The following is a 21,802-nucleotide window of genomic DNA, read 5'->3' as shown; positions in this document are numbered from 1 at the left end:
CAGGAGCTTTCAGGACAGAAATGTTACAGTGACACCGATAACCAGTCTCCATTTTGATAATATAAGCCAGAAAATACTTTTCTCAGTGCATACACAATAGGCACAAGTATTTACACTTAATCGTCAATCACAGTTTTATCCGCGTTGAAGGTTAAGAAGTTGGCTGTGACCCGAAGAGGAGAGCGGAGCATCCACCGCGGCAGCGCACGTCACGTGACCATCTTGTCTGCTGCTGGCTGAGTGAAGCGTGTTAGCAGGTAACAAAAACATAGATTTTCTTATGTTTTTCAAGTTCACTTTCTGTATTTCAGCGTGTTTAAACCTCAAGCTGAAAAGCGTGTTTGCTAAAATAGTTGGTAATTGGCTTCGCTATTTCGCTTACTTCGGTTGTAAGGGATGTCTTTCGCAATTTTTCTGTTGTCTTGTTCCCCGGCGAGCAATGTCGGGATGGGACTGAGCTCCGCTACGAGGCCTCTGTCTCTGGATTTAATGCAGCTATGTTGTTAGCTGGCTAGCCTGTTGTCTACATGTCGAGGGCATGTCTAATGTAACTGCCACTATTGTTAGATAATCGTGAGGGTCTTTAAATGCGCATAAAGACTTGATCAGACCAGTTGGACGGCCATTGGCTCAACTCTGACCAGATTTAGATAGCATCGTTAGCTTCATCCCACTACATCGTTTGTTCGGTATCGACGGCTGTAATGTTAGCATTAGCATGTAAGTAGCTAACTTGAGTTCATGCTACCGAGGACAAAGGGACCCCAGCACCAACAGCACCAAGTCGACCAGCCTTATGTCGAAAACAATACTACGGGAATCTGATATGATTTAGGAAGGTGGTGTTATCACCTGAAGCCTACACAAGAAACAAGTAACATAATAGCAACGGGCTAACGTTAGCATTGGTTCAAAACAACGATGCGCGTGCTTCAGTATCAGAATAAATTACAGCTTATTGGCAGCTGGCAATAACCGTGTACATTTTAGTTAACGTAAACGTGTGTTATTAACCACGAATCCATTATGTCCAAACACAATGAACAAATGAGTTGTGCAGAGTTATTGAATGATTGTTTTGTTGTTGTTTGTGTCAAACACCGTCCGGACTTATAATGATATGTTCATCATTGATTAATTAAATACAAACTGCAGTTACAGGCGGAGGTTTAGCAGCTGTAAATCTCAATATTTTCACGGATATTGCATTTATAGCCAGTTCGTGTTTTTGCATTAGCTTTGTTCAGTCCAGCAACCAATAGTAGCTGTGCGTTTGCTGACGTCACTCAGGCACAGTAAGCTGGATCGCTATTGTTCTCTGACATAAAACAAATGGGTCAGTAGGGATATCAGTAGTTATTATTTCAGAAATGGACACCATAGTCAACATTTGCTAATCAAATTGCATTACAAGGCGTTTATTCAAGATTTTTCTTCTCCATGTATTTGCAGTGGGATAAAGCTCTGAGTGTATGCATTGTTGACAGTTTTTAATATTTGCTATTAAAAATGATTAATGCATGTGGTATTTCCCCCAAATTTGCAGCAAGGTGCACAATTTTACAGGGTTCACATGTCAGATACACAGAATAATTCAACATTGTACTGCAGTAGCTTAGTGTTTAGGATCTGTGACGTACATATATAATCTTAGCTGCTCTGAACTACATAACAGGGTGGATGTGAGGTCAGGGTGTGTAGTGTTTGTTCTCCCTCACTCTGTGGTCTGTGCTGTTTGTATGAGGACACTGAGTTGTTCTTCCTCCTTGACCTAGATTTTCAGCAAAGCTGTTCTGTCACCAGGCCAACTCTTACACCCTCCATAAGGGCGGTATTCATGATTGTGCAATAAGGCTTAGCTATGCTCACAACACATATTTCTGGAATTAAACTCCTCCTGTCCTTCAAGAGAAAGTATCGAAACTCTGCTCCAACAACATCATCACTGAAACCTGTGTGTTTTTGAAATAACTTGTGGTATGAACTTTGCCGATGTCACTCATACTTTCATGTTCCTTTTTTCTCTTTGCAGATTTTTCTATTTTGTACATACAGAGTTTTGTATATACTGTATATGATGAGCTCGCTGGGCGGCGACAAGGCCCGGGGCCCTCGGGAAAAAGCGCTGCCTGCTGCCACTCACACATCACAACCACAGAAACAGATACAGGTGAGCCACCGCAACCACATAATCACGGAAAAAACATTGTGAAAGCACACCCTCAGCCGCAGACATTTAGGAGCAGAACACTGGTGTGCACATGACTTCGTTTAACAATAAAACAATGATGCAAACTATGCATGGAGAGCTCCTCAGACAATATTACAGGGTTTTTTTTGTTTTAATTGCAGCCCCATAATGCATTCACCGTGTTGGCAACAATAGAACATACTTGCTTATTATCCATTTGTGCATTGTCTGTGATTTATAATGATAAAAACCCAGCTTACAATTTTACTAATCCGATTAGATACACTTAAAAAAAACAAATGCACTTCAGTTCAACAGTTCTGCTAGTTCTTCTTTGTTTATCACTCTATATATATATATATATATATATGTTTTTTTTATTATCCTTTTTTCTGTTAACCAGTAGTTCAAACTTTCGTCTCTGTTTTGCAGGCTACTGCTGAACAGATTCGGCTTGCCCAGATGATCTATGACAAGAATGACGCTGACTTTGAGGACAAAGTTAACCAGGTGAGGAACACACAGCATTTCCAAGACAGTATAACGCTTCTTTCACTTTTCCAGTAGTTCCAGTATGTGGACACATGGCAAATGCATATTTGGTGCTATCACGGACACCTTGTGATACCATGACATGTGCATTTAGTCACTGATAGAGCTTTGTTGACTATTAGACATTTCTAATATCACGTGTGCTTGTTGTTCTCCCCAGCTGATGGAGGTGACTGGGAAGAACCAGGATGAGTGCATGGTAGCACTCCATGACTGCAATGAGGATGTCAGTAGAGCTATCAACTTTCTACTGGAAAGCACCTCGGACATGGTAAATGACATCAAGTCTTATTTAATCTCATCTGAAACTCCACCAACTAGCTTATCATTATTTTAAACTATACCTTTTGGAGGTTTCAGATGGTGTGAATAGATTTATTTTTCTTGTAAGTCTAGAATATGCAGCAGCTCCGGCTTCCTCCCACAGTCTAAAGACATGCAGGTTGATTGGTGACTCTAAATTGGCTGTAGTGCCAGTGGTTGTCTGTCTCCTTGAGTAGGCCCTGTGATTGATTGGTGACCTGCTCAGGGTGTACAATGCCTCTTGCCCAATGACAGCTAGAATAGGCTTCAGTCCCTTGCCACCCTTTAAAGATAAGCTGTAAAGCTACTGAATGTAAAGATGGATGGGTAAATACACCTGAGCCAGAACATAAGTTGAGGTTGAATAAAGAAGTCAATTAACTTGATCTACAGGATTATTGCTAACACCAGACTTCAGAGCTCAGAGCATAGATTGATTGATTCAATGCACTTAAAATGCCAAACAATGCAATATTTGACTGGAGTTCTAATCAGGTATAGTACTTGAAAACATCCATGTAAGGGTTTAGACTTTTTACTTTTCAATTACTCTTTTCTTCGATTAGTTGGGCCTGTTTAAGCAGGCAGAGTATATCCCTTTATCATTCTCATTTGTACAAGAAACCTAGTGACCTCACAAAGTGGCTAGTACAGTGACGCCGATATGATGTCTAAGTAAACACCTATCCATTTTTTAACCACCTTAGATTTACACCATGTCTGCACAGGTATTATAGCACGTCCTCCATCTGTGATTGCACAGGGTGTACTCAGGTGGAGGACTGCTGTGAGGTCACCGTAGTGTCAGCATGACTTGGAGCCCAATACTGTAGTTGCACTTTCAAAACACATGCAAGCCATTGCGTGGCCTGTGAAGACAGCTGTATTGATTAACATAGAGCCATATCTGGTCTGTCAGATGAATGTAAGCCAGATGAGAGAAAAGCACGTCCATGTTCAACACAATGTCAAGAAAGGAAAAAGATTAGAACATTTCTTTATATATATTTGCCCATTTTTTTGTGAAGAAAAATTAAGCATTGAGGCACATCCCTGGTTTTAAAAGAAAAAAAACAAGGCGGTTATGTGTATGGTGTTAAAATATTCAGACAAAGTTTGATGCTCCGTAAAATCGGTCTCCTGTCGAACTGTCCTTTGCCTCCGTGACTCTAGAAGCTGTTTGCTCTTTCTAACATCAGGGACTTTTTGCATGAAGGCACACTATTGTATGCCATTTATTGCCCTTTCGGCTCAGGGAACAAAGTCAAACAGGATACCAAATGTCTGGCAAACACTTGGGTGGTGTTCTGCCTGTGTTGCGCGTCCGAGTTCATGTTCCAACATTTGTGAAGAATACCAGCCTGCACAGATGGAAAGGAGAGGCTGTAGGGCAGGGCAGTCAGCCAGACCGCTACCCATGGTGTTGTTTTGGTTTCATGGAAATCCAAAAATAGCAAATAGCTGATTGGTGGAAATCTCTGCTGTCATGGTATATACTACAACCCTCAGTCTTTTGATATTGAATATCAACCACATTACAGCACCTCACCTGGTATTTGTTTTTCATGCATAACGCAGCCCTACAGTCATACTTACACAAATACACACATCGTTAAAAAAATAGCCAGCGTCACAGCTTTCCTGTAACTGTTCAAAAGGAAAAGAGAGACACTTATACAAAATGTGTCTGGAAACAAATTACACAAGTTTCAACCAAGAGGCTACAGAGGTTATCTCAATATAAAGAACCAAATTTAATAGAATAAAGCTGCACTGACTGGTTTGCCCACTAGAGCACATAATCAATGTTGGTATCTTGCTTAAAGGGCATGTTAGCTGATTTTCAACCTCAGCCCTATCATGCTATTATGTGGAGCCATTATGGTTGGGGAAAAAAAATGCAATTTAGCTCTGTACCTTTGGAGGACGCTATCCGTTTCTCCAATGGGCCCTGGAAAACCTCTACGCAAACACGCCGTCTGGCGGAGGCCAGGGAGCTCGCTCAACTACACTTCCTCAATCGAGGACGCCCGGCTCTGATGTCATGTCTCGTTCAAAATCGTCAGGTTTGAAATGTAGACTGCAGACCCAAAGATTTTTTAGACGATCCACCGGTATATTCTCATCGTACTTTAGATTCTGTACCGCTCTGAGCCATTGCCTGCAGCGATCTATGAAGTACTAGAAAACGGTAGTATTTCACTCCAGCGTCTCTCTCTGGGCCGTTCCTTTCAGAGGGAGGGGCGCAATGCACGCTGGGTGTTGTAGTAATGTTGAATGGGGGAAACCACAAGTTGTTTGTACAACTTTCCCCACAGCTATGAGGCCAAGTTCAAATATTATTACTTCTATCGATTATAGAGAACACCAGCTTTGACTGAGTGGCTTTTTCAAGGGGCGAATTGCTCCTTTAACTGCTGACTAAAGTGTTTTTTAGGTTATTTAAAAAAACAAAAACAAAGAATAAATAGATAATGCTACAATGTAACTGATCCTGCCCCTGGTTTACTTTAGGTTCTTGTAAAATGTCTGAATCAATTTCTTTTTTTCTTTCTTTTTCCCTTTCCTGTGCTGTTGTTCCTGTTCTGTGTTCAGACCTCATGGGAGACAGTTGGGAAGAAGAAGCCCCTGGTGAAAGAGGGTCCATCAGAAGGCAAGGAGAACAAAGAGAACAGGGAGAAGAAAGGAGAGAGGGAGGCTAGCAAGGGCCGCGCAGCTGCCAACCGCAAGGGCAAGGGGGCCAGTCGCAGCCGACAGGGTATGGAGTTCAACCTTCTGTTCTAAGCTTCTTACCCTCACGTTTCGTAACACCATACTGTTGCCAGTGTTTCTTTTCTTATCTTTCTGTGTCTGTGTTTTGTACAGGAACAGCCCGTCCAGAGGAGAACGGCGTCGAGGTGACACCAGTGGACAGAGGCTCAGATCGAGGTCGGAGGGCCAGAGGCGGACGAGGTGAGTAGACGCATAATTCCTGTCTTTACGCCCAAAACTTGCATGGATGTTGACTTTTGTGCAAATGTTCTGCAGGATCTGGAGGTCGAGGCAGAGGCAGAGCACCAGCAGGGAGCCGGTTCTCAGCCCAGGGCATGGGGTATGACGACAACACAAACACACACAGACAACAGGTTTACACATACTTTTAGTGATAAATTGTGCAAGAGAATTTTTCAGAACCAGAAAAGAAACGTTTAGATTCTAAATTAGTTCAATTTGTGAAAATGTTCACAACCTTGAGTTTGCTCCTCAAAGATTCTGAGTCATGCCATATAAAGAGGCAAAGTCCTCGACACAGCTGCCCCAGGTTCAACTCTGACTCTCTGCACCTTTCTATGCAAATTAAAATTAAACATCCCAAAAAGCATCTAAACAGCATCAAAAGCCCAAGGGCTAAAAAGCAAAAAGTCATCCCTCTTGTCGTGCAAGTTTCCCTTATGAGTAGCTTAAATAATAAACAGTATTACTCTAGTTTGTAAAAGTATCCGGATTTAACCCCCGTCAACCACTTCTTGCCCCTTTGGTGCATATCTAAATAACTCAATATACTTTCCCTTCCCTTCTAAAGGACCTTCAATCCTGCGGACTATACCTCAGAGGCTGGAACCGGGAACACGCAATCTGAGGCGTGGGACACGGTGGCCAACAACAGTACAGATGGGACAGGTGAGCTCTCCCGAGCAGATTTTCCACTCTTGGCCTCTAAATGCATTTTTATGGTGAAAAATACATTAAATTTATTAAGCAGACAGAACCGTGGAGCTCTATCAATCTTATGCAAATATATTTGAGCTACGTGCATCCTGTATTTTGTTTACTCAGTCATCCCGCATGTATTTGAACTTTGTGACACATCTCGGTTGTCCTCTAGTTACCTGGAGGAATACTTTGGAAGACTGGGCAGCTGAGGACTGGAGTGAGGACGTTAGTGTGAGTTAAACATAAGAGGAGAAGTCAGTCAATCACAGTACAAATGTTTTTGTGCTCATTTTTAACTCTTCTTTTTTGTGTGTTTCTGCAGCTTTCAGAGACCAAAGTGTTTACCTCCTCATGTGCACCGGCTGCTGAGAATCACATCACACCTGGGCAAAGGTAAGGAGCTAGATGTATTATAATATAAAACAATGGCCCTGATCTTTAACCACAGTGCAATAGTATTATGCAACAAAGATCTAGTCAGAGTAAGTTCCTGTATTTTACAGATTTTAAATGCTGTAGGTATATTCACAATGGGAAATCAATGGCATACAGAATTCACTGATCCATTACATTACTCTGCCAACTTCCACTTTGTTTCCTCCAATCATTTAAAAAATGGTTTCACCAACTGTCTTTGTGTTAGTCTGGACCTCGCCTCTCTGCTGCAGAAGCCTGTGGGTGGAGGAAGAGAACCACCTTCCTCCTCTTCCTCTCAGAGTCTGGTCTTCACCAACTCCCACCACCACCACCAGCCTCCGCAGCAGCAGCAACCGCAGCCACCCCCCAGCCGCAACACCACCAGTAGCACAAGCTACGCTCATGCTGCTCTGGTAACAACTTTTAATACTCTGCACTTTTTCCACACATTTCTTTATCTATAACCTGTGAATAAACAAACCGAGACTGATGCGTACTCTCTCTTCCTGTTTATGCCAGTCGTCAGTTCTGGGAGCTGGTTTCGGGGACTTGGGCCAGGCAAAAAGGCCTCCGCCCAGCGCTGGAGCTCAGATATTGGAGCAGCTAAAGGGTCCTGGCTTGGGGCCGCTACCCTCATCCCAGGCTGCGCCTCCAGCCAGCACCCAAGGAAGCAGCACCTCCATTGGCCGACTGCCTGGCTTGGGAGGACCTGTACCTCCACCCTCCTCATCTACCTGGGACATAAAGGTTTCAGAGTCCAACACCACCTCGCTGTCCTCACAGTTCAGCCGTGAGTGTTCAAGTCGGTCCCTTATAGCGCTTACGAGTGTCTGTTTTTGTTACATGTATTAATTTAACACGTTTGTCCTTTCTCTATGTCTGCAGGTGAGTTTGGCCTGCAGCCGGAGCCTTCTCTTGTTCTGAGCCAGCTGGTTCAGAGGCACACCGCCCCCTCCTTGCCTCTGGCACGGCAAGCCAGCCCTCCGTCGCAACAACAAGCAGCCCCTGCTTCAGCCTCACCTGCTCACCAGCACAGCAGCACGCCAGCACAGGCAGGCCCGTTGATGGCTGCTGCTGGTGCGAAACCTCCTGCTCCCGGTGCAGGGCTGGACCCTCAGGGCGGCAGCACACCACAGCAGCAACGGGCGCTTAAAGGCCAGAAACGAAGGATACCTCCTACATCAAAGGTAAGGGATGGTTGTTACAAATGAATGCATTTGTGGCTAGAAAGAGGAAATGTTTTGTATATTACTTTAAGTTCTATAAACCTTATATCAGGATCCTGTGATCTGACACCATTTCTTCTTTCTTGGCAGATCCCCTCAACGGCAGTAGAGATGCCAGGCTCGGCTGATGTCCCCGGGCTAAACCTCCAGTTTGGAGCTCTAGACTTTGGCTCGGAGTCTGCGTTGCCAGAGTTTGGAGTTGTGGATAATTGTGTTAGTGCGGTATCCAGGGAATCCACACCGGCCCCTGCACCAGCACAAGCTGCACCAGGACCAGGGACACAGAGCCAGACAAGCCTGTACTCCAAACCACTCAGGTACTGCCACTGCTGGCTACTACTACATCGAGTCGTTTAATTTGTTGTGTACCATGTTTGTCACCAGTACGAAGTTTATCTAATAACATGTTCTCTCCCTGTAGTGAGTCGCTGGGCAGCCCTCTGTCCGTCTCCCTGCCCCTCCCCCTCTCCTCATCAGAGCCAGTATATCACTCCTCCTCGGTGGCGTTGTCCAGCCTCCCTCCCTCCTCATTAGGGACCGTCGGCTCCACCAATCCTCCCTCCTCTTCTTCTGCCGCCTCCACCACCTCCTCTTCTGTACCCCCGTCCTCTCACTTCTCCACAGTGGGGGGCGGTTATGATGGTACCATGCCCCCTCACAGACTGGCCTTTTCCCAGAGCAAAGAGGCCACAGGGCCAGTCATGGTGAGTAGAAACAGCTGACAGAAATGCTCATACTGCCTTTTATGGCTTCTAACCTTTGTAGTTGACTGAAATGAGAAATACATATTCAAACATTCCTTGGGGGAGAAATATTGTTTTTGAGTAGTACAGCCTGCTGCAGAGTAAATTTTCTTTTTGCATAACTGCAACTTGTTTAAACAGCAAGAGACACCAGATCATTGTGCCTTACTTTGTGAAACTGTTTGACTCTTTGTGGTTTGAACATTAGTTTTCAAATAGATTAACTCTTTAGCCAGCTTTCCTGATTAGAATCATTGCCCATGAAAAGAAAGCCCTCTTAAAGGGCCAGTTAACTGATTTTCAACCTCTGTCCTATCATGCTATCATGAGCAGCTAATGCCATTATGGTAGGAAAAAAATGCAATTTTGCTCTGTGCCTTTGGAGGACGCTATCTGCTTCTTTAATGGGCCCTGGAAAACCTCCACCAGACTACATAAAACGCGTCATCTGGCGGAGGCCAGGGAGCTCGCTAAACTACACTTCCTCAATCTAGGACGCCGCCTTCCATGTCATGTCTTGTTTAAAATAGTCAGGTATGAAATGTAGACTGCAGATCTTTTTTAGACGATCCACTGATATATTCTGGTCGTATTTCAGATTCCGTAACGCTCTGACCCATTGCCTGCAGCGAAAATGGTAGTATTTCACTCCAGTGTCTCTCGCTGGGCCGTTCCTGTCAGAGGGAGGGGCGCAATGCACACTGGGTGTTGTAGGAATGTAGAATGGGCGAAACCACGAGCTGTTTGTACAACTTTCTCCACAGCTATGGCGCCAATTTCAAATATTATTGCTTCTATCGACAACAGAGAACACCAGCTTTGACTGACAGTGGCTTTTTCCAGGGGCTGATTGCTCGTTTAACCGATTATCACCCAAATGTATAGCATGAATTCTTTCCTTTCAATGTGGTTATTATGTTTAGTTAGATTTGTTTGTGATCTGTTATCAGTTTATGCAAACACTGATCTGTGTTTTTCTCATCACCAGAATGGTCTGAATGGTGTAAGGACCTCTGCTGCTTTAGACAGTAAGTTACCTATTGAATTTTACTTGTGCAGTGAATACTTTGTAAAGTCTACCAACAGCCGTCCCTTATATATGCCTTCACAAATAAAGACCTTTTTTTCCTTTCTTCCTACTCCTCCAGCTTCATCAGCGTCCTCCACACCGAAGCCAGACTCGCCGTCTCTGAACATCAGCACCAACGGTGCCTCAGCACCCTCCTCCCACTTACCCTCTTCCCTGCCTCCACACAGCTCCACCACACTCTCCAATCTGGCACAGGACCTTCCCTCAGCCAGCCAACTCAACTCACTCAACAGGTGACGCATAGACACAGGCAGACTCCTGTCTGTTATCTTGGCAAAGAAGGAAACTTGAAATTTAAGGTTGAATTGTTTGCACTTGAGAATTCAGGTCGTCCAAAAAGATAGACTAGTTGCTGTGCCTGTTGCTTTATATTTTGTCACATAAATGTATCAACATAATTCGCGTGGCTTTTTTAAAATAAATAGATTAAATTGAATAGAGTAGTGATGTACAAAATGCAATGTTATGTTTTAATTGCCACGGCAGTACTCTGATCACCTCCTTTCTGCCTTCCCTCCCTAGTCATGTCAGCAGTCATTCCTCAGTTTCAGCGCTGGGCTCCAGCTCTCTCACTGTAAGAAAAAAATGTAGACCCATACAACTTGGTTAAATTTGAAGTAGTTGTATTTTTTAGATAAAGCACATCACCCATCTCCCCCTTCCTCTCGGTCCTCAGTACACCAGTGTTGACAACAACAGCAGTGTAAGCTCTCTGGCTCCCTCCTCTGGCTCGTACACGTCATCGCAGCCCTCGGCCTCGGCACTCCACTCCACCCACAACAGCAGCAACAGTAGCAGCGGCATCAGCCACCTGGTCAGCCTGCCCAACATGGGCAACAACATGATCAGCACAGTCGGTGGTCTCACTGGACTTCACTCTGCTGCCGCCACCAGCGCAGCGCTGGGACTTGGCTCCAATGGAGCTACTGCCACGTCCAACCTCTCTGCACCAAGGACCACACCCCTGCTCTCCTCCGCTGGTACACACACACTAATACTCTTCAGACACTGGGGATGCTATTATAGAATGTTTTTTCACTTATTGTTATACTCTCATTATAGATCATGTGTAGTAATAGTTGAATTATTGCTGATCCTTCGCATGTAAGTATTTAAAATTGATGTTTGTTGTTTCATTGTGTAAACAGGTAAAGCTCCTCCTAACCTGTCCCAGGGAGTGCCTCCTCTTCTGCCCAACCAGTACATCATGGGCCCAGGGGGGCTGCTGCCAGCGTACCCAGTAAGTAGCATTCAGGATGCAGGGTCACTGTTATATTATACACCTTTTTGTAATGACACATTTAGCAGTTTTTCTAGCTAACTGTGCATGTCCTGTGTGTTTCACAGCAGATCTATGGCTACGAGGACCTCCATATGCTCCAGTCAAGACTGCCAATGGTGAGCATCATCAAAACACTCTTCGACAGCTTTTAACTGCTTGTCTCGTCCTCACGTAAGCTTTTTGTTTTTGTGTGGCTCATCTTCTGTCTCTTCAGCCCTCTTTGCAGGATTACTATGGAATCACATTCCCAGGCCCCGCAGCAACTCTCTCTGGCAGAGACGGGAGCCTGACCAACAACCCCTACTCAGGTAAAGCACGTTCAGCTTTGTTGGCCTTTGGTGGTTACAAAAACACTCCTGCAGACAATCTAACTTGAATTCATACACCTGTCTGTGCTAGAACCTCATTATAATGTCTCTTGTCTAAAATCCTATAATCCAGTGTTTGTTCTCACCTGACATCTTTCTTTCTCAGGTGAAGTCACTAAGTTCGGCAGGAATGACTCCACCTCCCCAGCACCCCCCACGAGCCTGGCAGCCCCGCAGCCTCCCCAGGGCCAGAGCCAAGGACAGAGCCAGGCCCAGCCTCAGCCTCCTCAGGCCCAGCCTCAGCCCCAGGGCCAGCCACAGCACCACAGCAGTCAGCAGGCTTTCCTGCCTCCGGGCTACAGCTACACTGGCCTGCCTTACTACGCCGGGGTGCCCGGCGCCGTACCCAGTGCTGCTGCCTTCCAGTACGGCCCCACCATGTTCGTTCCTCCTGGGGGCCCGGGACCAGCCTCGGCCAAGCAGCACAGTATGGGTCTTGGTCTGGGAAACCCCTCCGCTAGCCCCTTCCAGCAGCAGACACAGCAGCAGCCCAGTGGTTATGGCCAGCACACCTTCAGCTCAGGTTAGTTATAGCAACAATTTATCTGTTAAAAACAAAAAGTTGACAGTTTGGTAGAAATAATTGTTTATCAGATAAGTAATTAAAAAAGTTACTGTGTATTGGTTGATCTCTGAAGTTGATGTTTTCCTGTTCAGGGTATGAGGAGCTGACAGCGGGGCCAGCAGGAGTGGACTACAGTAAAGGATACAACTCCTCCTCACAGGCACAAGCCAAATCTGCTGCTTCTGGGCCCGGCAAAGGTACAAAGACAGAACAAAAGCCTCTCTAATATCTAATATATGTTTTTAAAGGCAGTCTGATGTGTAAATGTTGTTGCTCTCATTCTGCCAGGCGTCTCAGTGACGTCCAGTAACTCTGGTGTGCCAGACATCAGTGGAAGTGTTTACAATAAGACCCAGGTGAGCCTCAAACAACTAGTCACTTCTCTTCCAGTGTAGTTTGTGCTTTAATCAAGTTTTACATTTTTGCTTTGCCCTCTGTATGCAGTCTTTTGATAAGCAGGGTTTCCATGCGGGGACCCCTCCTCCCTTCAGCCTGCCATCAGCACTGGGGGGTCCAGGCCCTCTGAACCCCGGAGCAGCTCCTGGAGGCTATGCACCAGCCCCATTCCTCCACATCCTGCCTCACCAGCAACCACACTCACAGCTGCTGCACCACCATCTAGCTCAGGATGGACAGGTAACACTCGCAGATGATTTTTAGCCGTTCAGCAGGTTCCACAGACGAGAGTTTCAGATGTTTACACTCCTTTCTCTCCGTGTTCAGGGTGGTCCGAACCAGCGTGGCCAGTCCAACAGCCTGCAGCAGAAGAGCCAAGTCAACAAGTCGAGCTATGGCAGCTCCCCCTACTGGGCCAACTGAGAAGGCAACATCTTTAATGCGTGTGTGCGTGTCCAGTACAGACGCCAACACACAGCACCACACCTGCGTATCTGACTGACAAGATCATAGAAGGACAAACCATTTTACAACACAAGCTAAAACACACACTACCACCCCTCCCCTTTGCTCTGTATATCCCCTTTTCAAATTTATGGCTGTTGTATGTAAAATATATTTATGTATGTATTTATACAGTATATATGTATTGGTAGGACATAAAATGTGGTTTCTGCATTTTGTTTTTATTTTGAAGGACATTTTATTTCAAAAAAATGTGGAAAGACGAGAATGCTAAATCATGGAGATGAAGTTGGTGAATATACTTGAACACAAGCATCTTGTGATGTGGATTTTTTTGTATGCATACATGAATCGAGAATGATGTACATAGATTCTACACATCATTTTCACGGCAAAGGCCTTTTTTTATTTTCGAGAAAACAAGTTTTTGTAACTTTGGTCTCCCGCATCTGTGAATCCTTATATTGAGGGTGACTTGAGTTGATAGCTTGACTTTTCTTTCTGCCCCGTTTCCCTCCATCTGTCTCTCATTCCTCAACTATTAATAGTTGGTTGGTTTACCAGCCAGGCCTTGGATTTGATGTCATTTTAACATTGGTTTAATCCTTGTTGTCCAAATTAAAAGTTATGAACAGTTTGTTCGGGTCATCAATATTTACTAACCATATTGTTTTCTGGATTCAGACCCACAAGTTTCCCTCACAAGCAGTTTTATACTACCATATTTACTGTGCAAAACATGATCATGACACAGAAGGCACAGATGTACAGATTCAGGCACCAGTGACTAAAATTTCAAATGCTATTAATATCTAATGTTCAAAGTTATGACTACTTGTAGCAGAAGTTGGAAAGCATGCAATCTTAACAATAGCAGATATTTTGTTTTTATTCCATACACTATTTTTGATCAACCACAAATCAATACAAAATGCAATATAATCCAGTCCCTTTATAATGCTGTTAATTAAATTTGATCCAATATTCAATGCAATGTTTGTGCAGATATGATGGGAAAATTATTCTGCGCATTCCTTTTGCAATATTCATATATTGGAGTGTGTTGATGCTTTTCATATTACATACTGAAACTTCAGCAACTCCTTCAAGCTAACACTGTTCAGCTTCTTATGGGTCCAGCACATCCAGTGCAGGAAATTACTAGAGGGCTTTCTGAATCATCTGAGCTTTGCAGTGTTGTCACCTGCATGCTGTAATCAAGGATTCAGGATTTTTTATTAATTCATTTCAGAATATGGTGGTAAATCAGAGGGAAGGAAATTACATACTCAGGTCCCCGGCTTAAAGAAAGCAAAAATATTACAATACAATAATGAAAACTAGAAACGCCATTTTAAAAAACAAACACTTTAAAACTATACCTCTATAAACATTAGCGAGAATGTGAGCGAGGTGGAAACCACTTCCAAGAATGTAGCAACAATCAGAAGGGTGTAGTTAAGCCATTTCCCCAGCCTATAGCGACGTTTTGTAGCCTTTTAATGTAATTAATTAGCATTATTCACATCTCAGAAGTTCATCTGAATTACGAGCAGCAATAACTAAGAAAATCTAGCCAGGTCAAGTTTCCATCGTTCAGTTGTGAACAAAAAAAAAAAAAAAGTCCTTTAACCATTTACATGTCTGTATTTTCTAGTAGCTTGTAAATCTGATTCAAGTTAAATATTGTATGGGATCTGAGGTAATAAGGAGACTGATAAAAGCTGAAGGTATTGCTGATGCACTACTCAAAAGGTCCTTAATACGATATGTAAAATTCAATCTATCCGAACGAGAAGAGTCAATACAGCATTATGATCACGCCAAACAAGCGACCATGAAAAGGACAAATGAGATGCATTTTTCTGACAAAAGGTTTAATTGATACAATTATTTACAGAATTACAAGTAAATTTCATTGACTACAAGGCACAGTTATAAGCATTTCTTTGCAGTCTCTCTCCTGCTTTGAGGTTGCCAAATAAAAAAAACGGACAACTTAAAGCTGCTGACGTGACCTAGCTTTAGATTAAGAGTTAAATGAATAAAAATAAACTGTACAGAAAAATAAAGATTCAGTCTTTGGCCTCTCTACTCTGCAGCCTCTTTTTTCTTCTTTTTCTTCTTCTTCTCAGACACAGGAGTTTCTGGAGTCTCCTCTGCTGGCTCCTCTTCTACTGCCTCAGTCTTTTTCTTCTTTTTCTTTTTGGATGGGGTTTCTGTTTCCTCTGCTCCGTTATCTGGGGAAGGGGCCTCCTCTGCCGGGACCTCCACCTCTTCTGCCTTTCGCTTCTTTTTCTTCTTCGCTGGCGTGTCCTCTGCTCCGTTCTCTGCAGCGGGGGTCTCCTCTGCTTCGACCTCCATCTCCTCCGCTGCTTGCTTCTTCTTTTTCTTCTTCACCACTGGTGTGGCCGCTTCTCCATTCTCCACCTGCAAGGAAGTAAACAAAATGTGGTCAAGAAAAGGCAAGTGTTGCTCATTTTTAAACCCCAAGTTAGTCCATTTGTATATCCTTAAAGTGGCTGTATTGTCTGACTCACTTCAGTGATCAAGCCCATTGTTTAGGACCAGCCAATGGTTCGGAGTCGAGCTGCTATAGCATGTCGTACACTGAGACAGGACCACACGCGGGTCAAATCTCAAATCAAAACATGCATGGCTGGATACTAAAATGTATGCTTACCTCAGCTTCACCGTTGGTTTCCCCGTTGGCTTCAAGTTCTTGCAACTTCTTTTCACGCTTCTTGCGCTTCTTTTCCTTCTTCTCAATTTTCCGCTTGATCTCAGCTGCAACGTCAGTCGCCTAAGACGAGAGAACGAACAATGTTTATCAAAACGGAGCAAAACCATCGGGTGTTTCTTACAAGTTTAAAATGCTGCGTCAGGCTCATTAAATCAGTTTGAACCCTCAGTGATGTCAGGGAAAGATGTGTCATCATTCACAGCATGGACAATGGTTTAATAGTCAACTGACCCCTGTACTGGGGAGTGTACCGCCCTGAACCTTAACATGCTGCAGTTTATATTTTCTGAGCTCACCTCTTTCACTGCATCTTTCATGACATCCACGTTCTTCCGTGGCACCTCGCCCGTCTCATAGAAGGACAGGCGCTCTTCCACCTGTTCACGCAGCTTGTCACCAAACACACTCGTGGGCACCTCTGTGAAAGTAAATACAAATCAAAACTTAATATGTTTACAAACCCTGCAGAAGATTACAGCTCTCAACGTGTCTTTATCAGACATGCGACTTTGCTCAGGAATTAGTTTATCAACACCAACCCGAGGGATGAATACTGTTGACGAAAAATATGAGCATCATTGCAATAATGCCACATGGATCCTAAGCAAACGTGCTTTTTTTCCATATGGTTCTCACTCACCAGAAAAACAGTCGATGCGAGAGGCGATGGTGCACTTGTTTGCCAGATATCTGGAGATGCGACCTTTGTTCTTGGCAGCTGCACGTCCAATGAAGGTCGAGTGGAAGATGAGTCCATATTTGGGGGTGTTGCCGCGAGTCTTCAGGGCTCTAAAAAAAAACAAGGCTCATTTCACATTCAGGATGTATAGTCAGCAGTAGCATCTGACACAATAGGGCCAAGAGTAAGTTTCAGCCTTGGTAAACAAGTACATCCTTGAGTTGATTACTTTTTTTTTTTTAAACAGGCGCCATGTTTAGACTGAATTAAACCAGTGAGGAAACAAGTTTGACATGATCTGAATTATTAGTATAAAACTGGTCCTGCAATGACTGAATGTCCCCCATTTTTTAGAATATAAGATTTTTTTTGTTTTTTTAACATTTGACAGTTTACAAGAATGCATGTAAAGATAGCCATTAAGCTATGATCACTCATAGCTTGATGGCACTTAATCCATCTAAATTCCTGAGGCTGAACGGTTTCATTTCATTGTTGAGGACCTCTTTTCCCATTTGACAACATCAATCTACCAAACTATTAGTTTTATTTTAAATTTAAAAGAAAAACCTGTTGTGCAGATGTGGAAAATTTATAAAAGAAAATCTAACTATACATTTACATGCTAGCTTTTCAGTTGTTCTACCTCAGTGCTGTGAGTGGCTGCTCAGACTGTGGGGGTGCATGAGAGCGAGAGGGATCACTCCAGATAAGACGTTAGAGTTCGTCTTCTCCGGTCACCCTGCTCTGCTCCTGCCCAGCCCTGCCATCACTGCAACCACTGCTTTCCCCAGCAGGGAGGGGGCGCCCCAGTACCTGAACAGGGCCTTTTCTGCTCCCAGGATCTGAACGGTGGAGGCCGGGTACTTGGCCAGGTTGGTTAGACTGCCAGCATGAGAGATCAGACGAGCTCCCACCTAAACAGAAGATGATTGTTAGTTTCACCGACAGTGTGCAGCTCTTTCAAGAATGGATTTAGGCCTGAGGACCATCAGCACCGGATGGGTTTGTCATCACAGTTTTCAGGGGATTGACAGATTTTGGTATAACATCATTGGTCCCATTCATAAACATACATGCAGAAACAAGGTAATCTTTTGCTTACCACTTCTCCGATTAAGGCTGCTAGATTTGGAGCCACTTGGCTCATCTTGGACCGCAGGTACTCCTGCAGCTCGAGCCGGTAGGCGGCCAGAGACACCACACGGTCAGAGAATCTCTCTATGTTGATCAGGTCAATGGGAGAGATGTCCATACCTGGAGGAGATGACAGGACATTGTTTTGAGCAGAGGACTACTACTTAGTTCATTAAGACATCACTGATATATGTAAATGTAAAGTGTGGTTGTTTCTCCCGACAGGATCCGCAGCGAGGATTTGTGCCTTCACTACAGGTTTATGAGAGAGCTACTGTGCCCCCCTGTGTTAGTCACCAAGGACAATGATTGGTCCAGGGTGGGCAAAAAAGGGGCATGTGCGCTTAAAAATTCGACATCTGACCCGGTGTTGTGCACAGAATTCAATGGTAAAATCAGTGATTCTACACTTGTATCTTAAGAATAAGATTTTCTACTGACCCATGGAGGAACGGGATGCATCCAGGATGGCCTGAGCCTTGGCGCTGTCCATTACCACCTCCTCTAGGCTCGGCAGACTCTCTTCTGACAACTCTTTCCTGTTTCCGATGAGCTGAGCTAGTCTGCAGTACATCGAGTTGTCCGACACGACCTTGATCAGCTCCGGGAAGTGGTAGCCGTACCATTCACTGCAGACACAAGGCAGAGATTGTTAGGAGAGAAAATTCTCCCAAAGACACTGTGCATATCAGAAGCACATTCAGTAATCACAATATAAATTAAATGGCATGAGTCATCTCTCCAACCAATACAAGACAGTCAGCTGCTCACTAACCCCCCCTGTAAGTTCCTGAGCTACTGAAGTGCACACACAGAACTAGGACTGCAACACCATCATGCAACACAGGGAGTCACAGCCAACCTCAAACGGAACATAACACAAATAACTTGTTTTAGTGGCCCTTTACCGAACACGCATGGAGAAAGTGTTGATGTCTTTGTCCAGCTGGTCCAGCAGAGCGATGGACTGGATGATCATGTTGTCGACCCGGTTGACGTTGAACTTTACTTTAGCTCTGGAGTAGCTGTGGCCAAGACCCAGCTGAGCCTTGGAGGCCGCCTGCGCAGTCAGACCCTTCACAAGCGAGTGGAAGTGCAGACGCACACCTGAGAGGACAGACGGCAGATAAAAGGGTTTGTTGGATTTATGTGGGTGGATGGCAAAACCGCATGTGACAAGTGGCTGTTCAGATTTTCAGTATGAACCTTCATGAGTTTCAGGATCACATGTTGCATCACAACAGGCCACATTATACCACATATCTTCAATTCTTCACTACTCTTTTGACATTATGCTAAAGGAACTACAGTCTCCTTGTTCTTCATTTTTACAGTGTTAAACAAAAGCTCTTCCAAAACCACAAACAAGCAGTCTCCTCACCTCTGCCTATCTCTGCCACCACACCACCAGTCTGGATGGAAATGGTGAATTCTTCTTGTAACGCTGCTCCAATCTTGGCATCTGAAACTCCCAATACTGCTTTCTTCTTCCCAGAGAGAGGGAGATTTGTCTCTAGAAATAACTTCAGGTCAGCATGAACCACACCTGCAAGTAAAAGAGGGGGGGGGGGGATTATTCATTTGAGTGTATCCATAGACCGGAATCAAACTATGATTCTCCAGAAAAGCCATTTGAAAGATGTGGCAATTACTGTTCTGACTTAATTCAATCAGGCCTGTTAACCTTTGATGTGCAGATCCAGATTCTGAACCCAGAGAACTCATGGACCAGCTGATTTGAGTGGTCTACTCGTTATTAACCAACTGAAGCATCTCAGGGGATTGATAACGTGCAGATCATTCAAATCAGGTGTGTTACAGATAAACCTAAAACATGCAGGAAGGTAGCTCTCCAGGAGCAGGGTTGGAGACCCCTGTCATGGACTACGTTCAATCAAAAGAGGCCTGATTTAAAGTAATTCTCCCCAGGCATATTCCTTAAAGAATATACTATCTGAAATCAAATTACAAAATAATTGTTGCTTGTCATATTCAATAGGCTTTCCTCAGATGTTCAGGGTTGATATTTGCTGTCAGCACAGAAACTCAGTGGATTGACAGATTGTAAAACATCATTACAACTGAGGAAGATACAAAAATAAGAACAATGCTGGATGTCAGCTTGCCTTCAGAGATGGCGTTCATGTTCTCCAGAGCAGCCTGCGCCGACTTGAAGGGGAAGAAGGCAGCCAGGCTCACCATGCTGTTAAACTTTCCGATGCTCAGCACGCTCTCCTCCACCTGAAACACACATTTAGTTACCGCTGATCCATGCGGAGAAAAGATAAAAACGATAAATAGAGGCGAAGACGAAAGACCCACCTGAGGCAACAGCATGCCGATCTCCTCCACCTCTTTGATGGCGAACAGCGCGTAGCCAGACGCATGCTCGAACAACACGTGCAACAGCACCTGAGGAAGGTAAATACAGTGGATTAAGGACAAAGATAAATAACCAAGCAAACATCTACTGTTGGAAGAGTCAAGTTAAAATAATTCTGGACTATTGAAATTGACGCTTACGATGTTGAGGCTGTCTATCGATCTCCACGTGGTAACAGTGGATGCACATATTCACCTCACGTTATTTAAAGCAACATTCTCGCTAACGTTATTTAGGTCAGTTGTGCAAAAGTGCATTTAAATGTCAAAATAATCATCCAAGTAAATACTTATCTCAGCTTAATGACTCAATGCAGTACTAATATCTTAACACTTAACCACGTTGTCGTCACGATGTACCCACGTGTTGAACTGGGCCACGAAGCTAACTTATGCTAGCTGCACAGCTAACTTTAACCCAAGAACACAAACTTTGCCAATTGTCAAATGTTCCGCATATACAAGCATAGACCGTGTGACTTCACCGAAAAGATAACGACGTACAACCCTACTCCTGTCTACAGTTTGTAGTGACAGCTTAAGTAGCTGTAATGCGTATATTCTAGCTAATGTTAGCATTTGGGTGGCTAACGGATCCACTTATGTTAAAAGGCCTTGAACTGAAACAACACCAAAATCTAGAAAACAGGCAGTTATGCTCGTAAAGCGTCGGTGGTCTTGAAGACCTTTAGACCATATCATACAACGACAGACTTTTTAAATAGACATCGAGCATTGTTTTCTTACCATGATTACAAAATCTCTGCAGCAGCACGCTATGCGTGTCCGCTCCGCTCCTTCACCTCGGGAAATAGACGGCTTTACACGTTTCAGCAATCTGCTACATGATCCAAATACCGCGATGTTAGCCAAACAACGCGAGACCCAAACGAGAAGTCTCCACCTGCTGGTTGGTTCCTGAGCAGTACAGCAAAATGTGAAAGTAAAATGAAATATGTAAGAATAAGGATTATATTCTTTAATTTGTTAACTAATCCCACAAGAAGACCTAAATGACTGGACACTGCTTCTACAAATATTTTCTCTGCACAGTCTGTGGGAATCCACCCCGAGCCCCTTGCACTACCAGCAGGTTTTTCACGTTGGGTCGATAATTAAAGCTGTAGTGAGGTTGACAACTCGTTTCTCCACTTTATAGATGCAACAGTGAAATTAAGCACCCTGTACATCTCATGTCTTAGAGACTACACTACATGGCTCAAACAGCCGTTTTTTTGGGCAACAAGTTGTGTAGCAGCTGAAAAAATTATCACGATATACAAAGAGCCATCTTTTACAACGGCAATAGATAGAGATAGTACGGAAATAGAAAGAGTTGACACCAAACAATCGTATTATACACTTAACCCTTCTACTGCTGTACAGTTTTTTCCCCTTCCAAGCCTAAACCTGAACCATGTTTGAATGGCACTATCCTACTTGTGCTGTAAGACAATAATGCAGGAGAGCTGAATGGAAACATTTAAACTATTACAGAACACAATGTGTGACACATCTCAACCCCTTCTTAAAATACATCCAACTCTTTAACTTGCCGTGCTGTCTTTAA

At 44.0% G+C, this 21,802-nt stretch overlaps 2 protein-coding genes and 2 non-coding genes across 4 annotated transcripts; 1 reads left to right on the top strand and 3 right to left on the bottom strand.

Moving 5' to 3' along the window:
• The first annotated feature begins 212 nt into the window (after positions 1–212).
• Positions 213–13,928, top strand: ubap2a (ubiquitin associated protein 2a). Its single transcript, XM_069677957.1, has 27 exons — positions 213–257; positions 2,033–2,170; positions 2,624–2,701; positions 2,904–3,014; positions 5,642–5,804; positions 5,912–5,998; positions 6,074–6,137; positions 6,609–6,706; positions 6,912–6,970; positions 7,062–7,132; positions 7,383–7,569; positions 7,676–7,946; positions 8,042–8,343; positions 8,473–8,699; positions 8,804–9,086; positions 10,114–10,153; positions 10,274–10,448; positions 10,738–10,789; positions 10,892–11,195; positions 11,364–11,455; positions 11,563–11,613; positions 11,712–11,805; positions 11,972–12,388; positions 12,523–12,627; positions 12,719–12,786; positions 12,875–13,066; positions 13,154–13,928. The coding sequence occupies exons 2-27, from the start codon at positions 2,075–2,077 to the stop codon at positions 13,247–13,249; spliced, it is 3,783 nt and encodes a 1,260-aa protein (XP_069534058.1). The 5' UTR covers positions 213–257; positions 2,033–2,074; the 3' UTR covers positions 13,250–13,928.
• Positions 13,929–15,151: 1,223 nt separating this feature from the next.
• nop56 (NOP56 ribonucleoprotein homolog) lies at positions 15,152–21,056 on the bottom strand. The gene is made up of 12 exons (XM_069678718.1): positions 20,980–21,056; positions 20,173–20,262; positions 19,977–20,091; positions 19,232–19,396; positions 18,759–18,957; positions 18,292–18,479; positions 17,819–17,970; positions 17,530–17,630; positions 16,675–16,823; positions 16,331–16,452; positions 15,975–16,094; positions 15,152–15,721 (listed from the first exon to the last, which is right to left on the bottom strand). Exons 1-12 carry the CDS (start codon positions 20,980–20,982, stop codon positions 15,383–15,385), a joined length of 1,743 nt encoding a protein of 580 aa, XP_069534819.1. The 5' UTR covers positions 20,983–21,056; the 3' UTR covers positions 15,152–15,382.
• Positions 16,170–16,235, bottom strand: LOC138606633 (small nucleolar RNA SNORD57). Its single transcript, XR_011309359.1, has one exon. It is a non-coding gene; the product is annotated as a small nucleolar RNA SNORD57 (small nucleolar RNA).
• On the bottom strand, positions 18,058–18,177 carry LOC138606637 (small nucleolar RNA SNORA26). Its single transcript, XR_011309363.1, has one exon. It is a non-coding gene; the product is annotated as a small nucleolar RNA SNORA26 (small nucleolar RNA).
• Positions 21,057–21,802: the final 746 nt, after the last annotated feature.

Source organism: Semicossyphus pulcher, unplaced genomic scaffold (genome assembly GCF_022749685.1).
Source record: "Semicossyphus pulcher isolate SPU_LCO1_2020_fin unplaced genomic scaffold, fSemPul1.0.p SCAF_3, whole genome shotgun sequence".
Taxonomy (NCBI): domain Eukaryota; kingdom Metazoa; phylum Chordata; class Actinopteri; order Labriformes; family Labridae; genus Semicossyphus; species Semicossyphus pulcher.
The sequence above is the reverse complement of the archived record's forward strand: the minus strand, read 5'-3'. Positions and strand labels throughout refer to the sequence as shown.

Bases quoted from the DNA above. Each gene is read 5' to 3' on its own strand.
- ubap2a (XM_069677957.1), top strand. From the start codon at position 2,075: ATGATGAGCTCGCTGGGCGGCGACAAGGCCCGGGGCCCTCGGGAAAAA. The intron at 10,790-10,891 runs GTAAGAAAAAAA...CTCGGTCCTCAG, and splicing joins TGGGCTCCAGCTCTCTCACT to TACACCAGTGTTGACAACAA. The intron at 12,787-12,874 runs GTGAGCCTCAAA...CTCTGTATGCAG, and splicing joins GTGTTTACAATAAGACCCAG to TCTTTTGATAAGCAGGGTTT.
- nop56 (XM_069678718.1), bottom strand. The intron at 18,480-18,758 runs GTAAAGGGCCAC...TTGTGTCTGCAG, and splicing joins ACTTTCTCCATGCGTGTTCG to TGAATGGTACGGCTACCACT. The intron at 17,631-17,818 runs GTAAGCAAAAGA...TCTTCTGTTTAG, and splicing joins CAGCCTTAATCGGAGAAGTG to GTGGGAGCTCGTCTGATCTC.